Source organism: Mesoplodon densirostris, chromosome 9, assembly GCF_025265405.1.
Source record: "Mesoplodon densirostris isolate mMesDen1 chromosome 9, mMesDen1 primary haplotype, whole genome shotgun sequence".
Lineage (NCBI taxonomy): Eukaryota > Metazoa > Chordata > Mammalia > Artiodactyla > Ziphiidae > Mesoplodon > Mesoplodon densirostris.
The window spans coordinates 111,541,152-111,553,234 of record NC_082669.1 but is presented as its reverse complement, the minus strand read 5'-3'; the positions used below and the strand labels follow the sequence as shown (position 1 = coordinate 111,553,234).

At 42.5% G+C, this 12,083-nt stretch overlaps 1 protein-coding gene across 6 annotated transcripts in view; it reads right to left on the bottom strand.

Moving 5' to 3' along the window:
- Positions 1 to 12,083, bottom strand: part of RBM33 (RNA binding motif protein 33) — a 117,309-nt gene that overhangs the window by 22,314 nt on the left and 82,912 nt on the right. For all 6 annotated transcript variants that reach the window (XM_060107955.1, XM_060107956.1, XM_060107960.1 and 3 more), the window contains 2 exons: positions 11,571 to 11,858; positions 7,562 to 8,200 (listed from right to left, as the gene is read on the bottom strand). In XM_060107955.1, the coding sequence (XP_059963938.1) occupies positions 7,562 to 8,200; positions 11,571 to 11,858 (927 nt within the window). The remainder of the gene's footprint in view (positions 1 to 7,561; positions 8,201 to 11,570; positions 11,859 to 12,083) is intronic.

Genomic DNA, 12,083 nt, shown 5'->3' with positions numbered 1-12,083 from the left:
TAGGTTTGGGGAATCTTTTAAAAGCAAAATTAATTGGCCTTTGGAGAAATATACCAAAGCCCTGAGCCTGTGAGGGGATCTGATGCCCCAGGATTCTCCGATTTCTACAGCACAGACCTACCAATCTAAAAAAAGGAAAGGACTGCTAGAAGTGACACTGCGGTTCAGCCAGCAGCGGGAGGGGCCCACGAACTCCGGCTTCTCCAGCAAGAGCTCCCCCGTAGGGAGGAAGCTCCAGACTCTGGAAAGCAGACGCTTCCAACCTGCCCCGATGGGCAGCTGGGAAGGACCTACTTTAGAGCGCTGGGCGACTTCCCGGCGCAGATGACGAGGCTCCTATTCTTGGTAGCCGTTCGAAGTGAGGAGAGGGAAGTTACCCAAGACGCTGGAGAAAGCAGATTCCTTTTCTGCTGGAGAAGGTGGGTTAGCAAATCCTGATTCCTAATTACAAGAGAATTATTTCTGATTTAACCACTTATTTCGCTCTGAAAGAAACACCATATGCCTAAAAACACCTATAAATTCATGTGCAGACATTCTAATTCATTAAAACTGATTCCTGTCCTCTAATGAACAGTAGTCTATTTTGCCCAAATTTAGAGGTCACATGTTTAAGAATGCTTAAAACGTCATACCTCGAGAAGTTATCAGTTCTTCCCACCAGAGTGTTTCAAAGCTCTTAAAAACAATTACTTATGCACAGTAGCTTCTCCTCCAAAAGAAGATTCTAGAATATACATCTTGTCAAACAAGCGATTAATCAAGATCCGTGCCCCATTTTCCTTCCTCTCGTATTTGCCTTTCGGCCATCTGACTGCTCATCAGCTCTTCTAACAGGGAAACGATCAGGCAACAAATGAGGCCCAACTACAACCAGCCACTTGGCCACTCTCCCCACCAGAGAGGAGAGGGATGGCAGGACGAGAGGGAACCAGGGGTCAGCAAGGTGGGAGTCTGGGCTCTCACCTCACCTCCTTAGACGGTGGTGCCTCCACGCCCGCCCCCACTCCCCGTCCATCTGGGCAGGGCCTCTCCTGGCTCCCCTACCTGTGTCAAAGCAGCTTCTCGGACACTCAGCTTCCCAGAGGTGTTTCTCGATCACAAGCCCACTGCAGTTCTGTCCTTTACTACCCATTTCCAACTCACTTTCACCTGACTTGCTTTCCCTGACTGGTCCTCTAGCATGGCATCAGCTCTTGGGTACTGCCCGAAACCACGGCATCAAGTCAGTTTCCACCAGAAACCAGTGAGTCAGGACAGCTGAATCCTCCAGCCGTGGCCAGGCAGCTTGGCGAGTCCCAGAAGGACAGCCACAACGTGAGCCTTGTTCTGCCTTGGCCTGGGGCGTGGGTCTCCCCAAGGACGAGTCATCACCACAGACTCATCAAACAGCAGCCGATGTACGATACAATCGCATCTTGTAAACTGAATTAACAAGGATTAATGCTACTTGTGGTGTTATCGTACTCTGCTTACTAGTGTCATCTAAATGTCTACAATATACAGCTATTACTTTTATAATCAGAAGTACCGTGGGGCGGGGAACGGCGACAACACGACACTGTGTTAACTCCTCCTTGGATAGCTCCATAAAGAAACTGTAAACAATACCTGTATTTTTAAAGGGAGAAGCTCCTTATTTTCTCTATTATTTCAACACGTTTCTTAAACATTTATAATGTACTTGAGACAAAAAATGAACTGAAGCGGAAACCCAGCCTCAGTCGGGAGCAGTGGCCAGGCGACAGCTCCAGCAGTGGGCAGAGAAGGGCAGGGCGTGGCGGGGGCGTGCAGGTGCGGTGCCGAGAAAGGGCGCAGCGTGAGTGTGGACGGAGCGGGAGACAGAACTGCAAGAGCGAGGCGGCCAGACCACGCAACAACGGGGCACGTCCGGAGAACGGGAGGCCGCGAGGGTGACCACTGGTATCCCCACCTGCAACTCCTTCTCAGACTACAGTCCCCTAAGACTGACAGATGACTCCAAGACCAGCACTTCTGTTTCTAGTAAATCTGATACACAGTGTAAGAAACTCCTTATACTATTTTTGCAACTTCTCTTACATTGAGATTACGTATATCAAAATTAAACGTCCTCCACTCCACAAAAAAAGATCAGGTATGCACACACCATCGTGCTAGAGAAAATCTGAGAATAACTTTTGAGGAAGAGAAGAAATCTACAAATGCACACCAACCCCCAAAAGCAAGCTCACACAAACAAATTGGGACCTTTTACGTGAAGCATTTTGACAGCCTTTTAAAAGTAAAATACAAGAGTATCATGACTGGACAGCTGGCTTTCCTGCTGAGGCATTCTGTGCTTCTCCCATTTCTCTGTGTGGCCAGCAGAACAAAGGGCTCTTTTCTTAATTTGCTGCCAAATTCTTAAAATTTTCATGACCTCAATTAGAATAAAGCAGCTGAATTCAGAATTTGCTTTCATTTTCTTAAAGAACACCGTAAGAACACACTTTTTCTTCCTTTAACTAAAAGGAAAGGGTAGTAATATCTATTGAGCCACTGCCATGTGCCCAAGCACTGTGCCACTCATCTCACCCATGTCACGACAGTTAACCCTCACAGCCACCCTGGGAGAAGCTTAGCCTCATTCTGAGGACACGGGTTCATTTGGGCCACGTAACCCGACGCAAGCATCTCAAAGATTCCCCATTTCCCCTAAACTGGAAGACAGAGCTGCAGGCCTAATTAAATTCCTGAATAAACAAATTTTGCATGGCACTTGCTCGTCCTAATTCTTTTTTCTGGTGTTTAATCACAAAACATGGCTGAGGATGATTATACTAAGTTTACAGTAAGTAAACATTTTACATTTTTATATATGCTCTGTTATTACCTGAAGAGTTTTTCTGGATTATGTATTGATTATGAGAGAAATTATGATTGGGGGCAGGGGGGCACGGCACACAGCACAGCTTGTGGGATCTTTGTTCCCCAACCAGGGACTGAATCCAGGCCCTCATCAGTGAAAGCATGGAGTCCTAACCACTGGATCACCAGGGAATTTCAGAAATTATGATTTAACAAGATTGCTCTTTTGGTTTCTGAAAATTAAATACTTAAAAGTAGCTTCCTGAGAAATGAGCAAATGGAGACTATTCCTATGTTTTAAATAATAAAAAGAGAACCATTCCATCAAATAAAATTCTTTAAGTAGATTACTTATATAAATAATATTCAGGGAGGCACACGAAATTTTAGAAGCAATATTTGCCAACATTTAACACTCTTTATAAGTAGCATTAATTTGTTCCTTTTTATTTTTTTTTATTTTTTTTATTTTTTTATTTTTTTGCGGTATGTGGGCCTCTCACTGTTGTGGCCTCCCCCGTTGCGGAGCACAGGCTCCGGACGCGCAGGCTCCGGACGCGCAGGCTCAGCGGCCATGGCTCACGGGCCCAGCCGCTCCGCGGCATATGGGATCCTCCCAGACCGGGGCACGAACCCGTATCCCCTGCATCGGCAGGCGGACTCTCAACCACTTGCGCCACCAGGGAGGCCCTAATTTGTTCCTTTTTAAATCTCACCCAACAAATCCAGACAATATAAATGGGAAAAAACTAAAATTCACAAAGAGATTGATTAGCCTCATAACAAAAGGTCTCTTTAAATTTCAAATTCCCTTAATGATTTCAATTTTAAATAGAAAATCTGATCTATTTTGATTTACACAGAAATGTTCAAAGACACATTTCTAGCACACAGCTGGCCATAGCTACGCTCAGCCAGGGTACACCGTCCCTTGCTTTAACTCACCATACCAGGCTACTCCACACAGGTTCCAGAACAGGCGTGATGGAAACCCAGCCGCTCCCCAGGCCTGACTCCACAGCTGACGCCACTCAGCAGGCAGGGTTCTGTGGCACACCTCTAAACCCTTCTCAACATACTCTGCAGCCAGTCACTACCAACTGGGGCTGGCAAGCAAAATGAAACCTGATCACCCCCTTATCCTAGAACCCCCCCTAAAAAACTCACTGGAAAAAGTAGACTACTCTCCCTAATCTAGAACTAAGAAACCTAGGAGGAAAAGGAGTAGCAAAAATAGCTATTATAAATAACGGTAAAAAGCACAGGATTTAGAAGCCTCACTCTACCAGTTAGTAGCTGAGTGGCTCTGGGCTACTTGTCTGAGACTCAATTTACTTACCTATGAAATGGCAATAACAGATCTAACTCATAAGGATGCTGTGAATACATGCTAAACACCTGATAAACAGTAGCTACTACCTATTATGCGGCATAAAATCAGGGAACGTATTTCTAGAAGGGGCCTTAGGAGCATTCCAAAAAGAAAATGGACATTTATAAAGTACCTTCTACGTGTTAGAAGGGCCCCCAAGACAATAAATAATAGACAAGCATCCAGCCACGGGTCTTCCTCAAACACAGCCACGTTGTTTTCACCTCATCACACTCTCCTGGTGACTGAGGGCCTCAACCTCCACGCCCCACACACAGGAGCTTCGGAACGGCCAACAAAGAACGCATGATGCCAAGACGGCCCCCGTAGAAAGTCAGGTACGACTCTGCGAGCTACAAACCCAGACCAGACCCTGGTCAGAGACTGTGTGAGAACCAACACCAAGAAAGACTTTTCATTACGTTCTTTTTGAAAATGCTTCCCATGTCCGTAATGCGTTAGCTCTAACAAAGAGGAACAATATAAAAAGACTAGAAATTCTCCTTCAATGATTAGTATGAATTAAAATCACTTTGAAGATAGTATAATTAATGAAAGGGCAGACTGAAAAACCTATAGTCTTAAGACTCAGGCTCTTTCACCTTTTAAAAAACCCAATTTAATAAAATCCAAAGATAAATTATTTAATTACAGATAATGAAATATGGAAAATGACAAAAGAGAAGACCTTATTGATTCACAATTGCCTCACAAGTAAAAGTTCACCTAAAGAAACCTAATTTAAGCTATAATATATTTTCAATTTGTACATCAGAATAAGACTGCCAAGAAAATTCTGCTTTCCTAACAATCCTGCTGAAACATATTTTTACTGTGATCACCGCCAGAGCACAATTTCTAGAACAGCACTATGTACTGTGATAGTCCTGTGTCCTGTCTGAAGACCAACTACTAGAACGAGGAGACCACTGAATGCAAAGAATAGTTTAGTTAATACTTTCAACGCCAGTTTACGTTAGAAAAAAAGTGAAAGAAATCAAACTGACTCTCTGAAAAGTAAATTTCTCTAGAAAACCTTATAAATAGAATATCTATTGTATTTTTGCACTAACAGAATGTGAAGAAGTCCTGGGCTCATAGCAAAATACAAGAATGTGAACTGACAATGAAATGCTTTTATTAAACAAGTAACTATAAACCTGAAATGCATAAATAATATTCTGCACAGGTACGATATACAAGTCAATCCTCCCAGATGCTAAGCCCCTGTCAGACCCTCACCAGGGTGGCTGGTTCAGCTCCAGGCACACAACACAGCACAGCCCTGGGCATTAATGCCATGGTGCATGAAAGGAGAGAAGGACCAGCAGGAACAGAAATAAAAGGAAAAATGAGAGCATTCTTAGCACCTACAAGAACTGTCTCCTTTTTGCACAATGCGTACGTTACAAATAGTTCCTACCCACCAAAAAAACACACACAAAAACCCAGGCCATTAGGGAAACACTGTTTGTTCTGGTTCAGAGAGATACAAACAAACAAGAGACATTTATCCTCTGATAAGGTGAAAGTTGTCGACATGCTATTGGAGGAATTATTGGAATAAATCCTAATATACAGAACATGTTGGTTAATTAACTTAATACTTAAGAATTAAAAAGGGAGCTAAAAAAACCATTTCAAAGTTTGGCAGACAGCTATTTTCATGTAAAATTCCTGTTGTTTTCCTGTGTATTGTAAAATTATATAGCATGATTTTGGAATATGGTCTGATATAAAAACTATATTTTTTTCCACTGGAGAAAAAAAGAGTAGCAAAAATTGAGGCAGATAAATTCTGCGGAAGTAGATAAATTCGTTAGTTGAAGGCTGCCTGTGGACAGCAGAGCCGTGCCCCGCACCTCCTAGTCTGCTGGAGCCGAGTGCCCAGGCCCGCACCGCACCATTGTGGCTGCCCAGGGAAAAGGCCTATTCCCAAACCATCGCCCCATGGCCCATCCTCAGAAGTTTCTAACTCAAGTAAAAAAATGAGACACCGACAAAGTATGATTAAAACACGGTCAAAAGCAAAAGGCCACACAGACACCGGAAACTGATGAACACTTGGGTCTTCACCTAAAGATAATAAATTCATACAGTATTTAAACAATCTGATATAATACAGGCCACGTACTTATCAACATTTTGAATCACAATGAACGGAGGTGAGAAACAACCGATTTGCTCTATCACAAATTTTCTTATGGCATGTGAAAAGCTTCACACCTTAGTCTACAAACCTAGAAACAAAAGCAATTAAAACTCAACTAATGAAGCAGCTAACGAGGAGCTGCCCTTAATCCAGTACAGCAAACAACTCCTGCCCATTCCTAGTGGTACTGCTGTCCCTGGGTGAACTGAGAATTAGAAGTCCTTTTCTTTTTTTACTGTAAATATTTTGTGGTTTTAAAAGTAATCATCTGTAGCTGGTTTGCTCTAAGAGCCTGTGACTTACAGCTCTCCCCCTTTCTTCCCCAGCTTGTAACACAAATTGCACACAATAGGGAGCTGCGACAGAGAGTACGACAGTTACTCGGACCAAAGAAAGTCTGTTGCAGAATTCATTATAATTAAAGCAAGAGATGAGTGCTACCTTCTGTAATAAATAAAGACCATACGGCAGAATTAAGGAAGCAAGTATTCTACAGACGCTGAGGGGAGAATCTCCTGCAATGGGAATCTACCTGCAGCAACTGTTTAGTTTAAGTACTAAACTTATCCAAACTGCAATTACTGTGCTTTACTGAAAATGCTCTAAAATGGGCACTGTTCTGAGGTGAAGAAAGAAATGAGGGGTGCCCCAGTTCTGAAAGCACATGGCAGGATTACACATGATTTCACTTTAGAATACTGTCAATCCCTTTTTCCCTCAAATGGGGGTGGGGTGGTGGGCAATTAGCTTTAACTGGAAGACGGAAAACAGTCTTTGAAACAACGCTGCTTAAAAGCAACACACACACTGCCCCCCACCGCCCCCCGCTGCCATAGATGCTCCCTGAGTCTAAAGCTACACACAACAAATTATGTGTTCTGTGGTAAAGGAAATTTTATTTTTAAAACAAACTTGATGATTCTAGCATAAATTATCTATGAAAAGAAGCTAAAACTGAGAAACGTCTAACTTAGGAACTGTCACGCTGGTTTTTCAGTAAGACTCAAGAGACAACTGAAACATGGGTCCCAATTGGAAGCAGGATTTAAACGACAATCCTTGCACCAGCTTCAAGTGGGGAGAGGCTGGTCCACAAGATTCTAAGACAGGCAACTTTACTTCCCTTCCTTCAAAAATCCTCTCTGGGAGTTAGGACATACTAAGTGAAACATAGATTCCAAGAGGCACTGGTGACCTCGTCAACTTACCCCTCCTGACAACTTAATCACCCTGACCTTGGCGCTGACGTGTGGCCCGTCTCCGCCACCGTTGTTGGCCCGGTGCATGACAGTCCTTTTCGTGCCAGGCTTGGCCTCCGGGGGCCGGCCCTGGAGGGACGCGGCTCGAGCAGTCTGCAAGGGGGGTGGCGGTCCCTCCCCGTCTGCAGGCTTTACCTGCAGGACTTTGTGCTGAGCTGGACACTGAGGTATGATTCTGGCCTGTCTCAAATGTTTCAGTGGTTTCATCTGCTGTCCTTGATACTGCGTGTTAGCACCAGATGGCACAAAATTGGATGTTTTGGGTGGAACATTTGAAACAGTGGCATCTTGGTTTTTCACGAGAAGTCTGTTTTTCACATGCGGTCTGACCTGTGCCCCCGGGAAGGGTAACAGTGGGTTACCATTGGTGGGCGACGGTGCCGACAGCTGCTCTTCCTGCCCGGCCAGGGCTGGTGGGGGGCAGAGCTGCTGCTGCTGCTGCGCCAGCCTCTCGAGCAGCTCCTTCTTCCTCGCGCCGGCCTGCTGCTGCCGCCGCAGCTCCTTCTGCTTCAGGATTTCTTCTCGGAGGCGCTTCTGTTCTTCTATCTTTAAGCGGTATAACCTCGTTTCTTCATCTTCATCAGGGAACTGAAGCAGAAAACACGCATGGTTTTGAGTACAAGGCTAGGTGACGGTTCCAGTCTGTTTCAGCAAACTTAAGAAAAGGCACTTTCTAAAAACCCTTTAATTCAGGATTGAAAGAAGCCATTCAAAATCTGCTTATAGACTTTAAGTATAACTCCTTCCCCTGGGGAGGGAAAAAAAAATTACACAGCTAAAGCTAATTTGGAAAATCTTATCAGAATATTAAAAATGAAATAATGTAAATTTCCACTCATTTACAACTTTGAAACCAATTAAACTATTCATTTAAGATATCAAAATACGTTTGAAATGGAAACTGCAGCAGTACGGAGGCCTCGCTGTCACACAGGTTTTATCTGGCTCTCCTCTGACGAACCAACAAAAGGTGGGGTGTAAGTGACCTGAAAGGGCCTGATTAGAACTATTGATTTTTCGTACAGAATTTTCAGCCTGATCTCAAACTCATTTGTCACAGAATAATTGCTTATAATGAACAGCACAAGTCAATCTCTCTGACCTTGAACTCATGCACTCTCCTCAGAATCAAAATGCTGCCAATTGCAGTATTGGAATATTAATGGTATATAAGGAATGCCTTTAATATACCAGTCCCAAACCATTCTGAAAGTCTATCAGAAGAATCTTTGTAAAAGTCCAATAATTTTCTTTAAAAAAGCATCCAGGGGTTTCCCTGGTGGCACAGTGGTTGAGAGTCCACCTGCCAATGCAGGGGACATGGGTTCGTGCCCTGGTCCGGGAAGATCCCACATGCCGCGGAGCAGCTGGGCTCGTGAGCCATGGCCGCTGAGCCTGCGCTCCGCAATGGGAGAGGCCACAACAGTGAGAGGCCCGCATACCGCAAAAAAAAAAAAAAAAAACATCCAAAGAGGAAAGTTTATTAAAAGTTAAAAGTTTAGCATTTGTTTAAAATTGTAATAATTTTCTTAAAAAAAAATCAGATATCATCACTCACAGATCCTTTGCAAAAGAATAGGATTTACTCTATCTAGAATTCAGCTGTTAACAAATAAACCTTAGAAGTTAGGAATTATAAGACCAAAATGTAGCTGAAGGGTTGGCTGATGCCCCCAGAGCCCATGTACTTGACCTACAAGACACAGAGCCAAGCCCCCTCATTGGGGCTTGCTTGTCATTTTAGAAGCAATCCTGGTCAACTCAGTCCCCTAATTTCAAAGTCTAGGACAGACCTGAAACAGCAAATCTTAAGTTGGATGAGGGCTACACAGAGCTAGAAGTGACATTAAGGGGAAGACAGAAAAACAGAAGTTCAAAAAGTACAGGGGCTAGGGCATTCTGGGGAAATAGTAACAGGTCCAGAGGACCCACTGTTTCAAATGCAAGAATAATTAATATTCACTAGGATTTTTCCCCATGTAATCAAAAAAGAGTTAAAGTATATTCAAGAATATAGGTAGAAATACTTCTAAATAGATTTGTCCTTCATTATATCATTACCAATTGGGTGAATGTAAGAAGATAAACCACACTTACCTAAGCAAAACGAAAAGAAGATTTTAAAAAATAAAAAAAACTTTACTCCCGGTCCCATTCTATGTGCACAGAAAATTAAAAGCAAACAAATTAAGACACGCACCACTTACACTATGGCCACCTGCAAGTTCCACTTCAGGCACAAGGCATCCATTTTATCCTACAGAAGACTTCTTCAGAAGCCTGCTTACTAAATCAACTATTATGAAAGGGACAGACAAACGTGCCTGGTGGTATGCCTGAAAAGTCACTTTTCTCATTTTATTTAGCCACTGTTACTACAAAAGTGTATGTGACTTCATTTTTGAGCCAAATCCATTTATACATGTGAGTTAGGAGCTAGCTATATAAACTAAAAGCAGGATAAGATTTTTAGCAATGATTTCTTTTCATAAACTATCCCAATCCCGTTTGTAAATCTACATGATTTTTTCATATATTGATTTTAAAACCGAAATGTCACCCTTCTTCTAATAAGATGTTATTAAACGTTAACTCAGTATTTTCACTCTATACTTACATCTCTGACTTGGAAACATTACATTACAGCTGCTATAATAATTTATTAGAAGAAAATCTGACACACACCCCCGCAATTTAACTGATTGAAAGGCAAAAACCAGTTAACACTTGTTTTTATTATGATTAAGGGCTTATATTCTCATCTAAGGAAACTCTGTGCCATTATTTTATAAAGTTAATAGATATACTTACTTATTACATTATATATATTATTATTAACGTAACTCCCACGTACTGGTCTCTTGCCAAGTCTCAGGCACATACACCCAATAGTTAAGGAAACTGAGGCTTGGGATAAGTGAAGTAACTGGCTCAGAGCCGCACTGCTAGCGACAAAGGATCATTCCAAGGGCGTGTTCTAACCTGTGCTACACTAGATGCCTATGCTCCTACATTATACAGATATTGCCCAACTTTTGTATCTATAATTCCAGGGAACAGCCCACAATGGAATCCTGACTTCAGGGAAGCACTAGACAAGCACATTCACTTCTTTTACAGGAGACCAAGGGCCGCAAGGGGTTTGTCTCAGGCATAAATTTTGCTGACGTAAAGAATTTTTTTTTTTTTAAATGTAAAAGTTCGTGACTAATACTGCATTAACACTGAACTGCCTCTAAGCAAAACATAATCAAGTGGCCAAAACTAAACCAAGGTACAAACAACATCTCAATTGGAAATCATGTAGAATAGTGACTTGCATTTATTATTTATTCTTACAACATTTATACCTATCTAGAAATCAGCAATAATATACACAATTCAGAACAAAACACCCCTCCCCATCTTATTTAAAGGTCCAAACTGGTCCTACCTTCTAGAAGCTCACAGTTAAAACCAGAAAAGCCACAGGAACATAAGAGTAAACGTAAGGGGTCAGCTAACTATGGCCCATGAGCCCATCTGGCCCAACACTTGACTTTGTCGTAAAGTGCTACCAGAACACAGCCATGCCCATTGATGTAAGACTGTTTATGTTTGCTTTTGTGATAAAACAGTAGAGTTGAGTAATTCTGAGAGACAATTTGGACTCTAAAACCTAAAATATTTGTTATCTGGGCCCTTCAGAGAAACAGTTGGTTAAGATCCCTGATACACACAGATTCTGTAACACACAACTATAACTGTATAAATATATAAATACAATCTGATATAGCACCAGTGAGAATGAAAGTGTATCTTATATGAATATGGTTGTTAGGTTAAAAGAAGGTGGGAAGATTTTGTGAAGAACTCACTGGGTGAGAGTGAACTGAGATAAGAGGTAGAGACCTTGATTATAAGGTCTCCCGGTTTGAGACCAAACATTATTTTTTAATTAGAAAAAGAAAAGTCCTACCTCTGGTTCTGTTTTTGCTTCCTCTTTAGGCCGGCCCACAGGGCTAACTGGCTTGACTTTCACATCAGCCTTCCCCTGCGCAGTCCTGGGCCCCACCCCGGGCCTCGTGGTCGGTGACGTGCTGATAATAGGCTTTACTTGAGCCGCCGGTGTGGAGGAGCAGCGACTGTTACTCACTTCTATAACATGTGACGGTGCTATTGGTAATTCACGCAAATTACTGTTTCTTGGAGCAGTTGGCTGCATTTGCTGCATTGGTCGTTTGGTTACATTCTGAGAAGTTGTGTTCTATCATCACAAGAAGAAAGAAATTCTAATTACAACTGGAAACTTGGGAGAAGAAACATAAAAAGGCATGTTAGATTAAAATATTTTAAAAAATCATTCTAACTGAATAAGTGACTTCTACTTCGGGGGGCAGATACTTTCCTGTTGGTAAACATTTTTTCCCTGCATAAATGCTTCCTGCTCTACCTAGTGACATATCCTTACTGATAAGGACTGGGGCTGGGA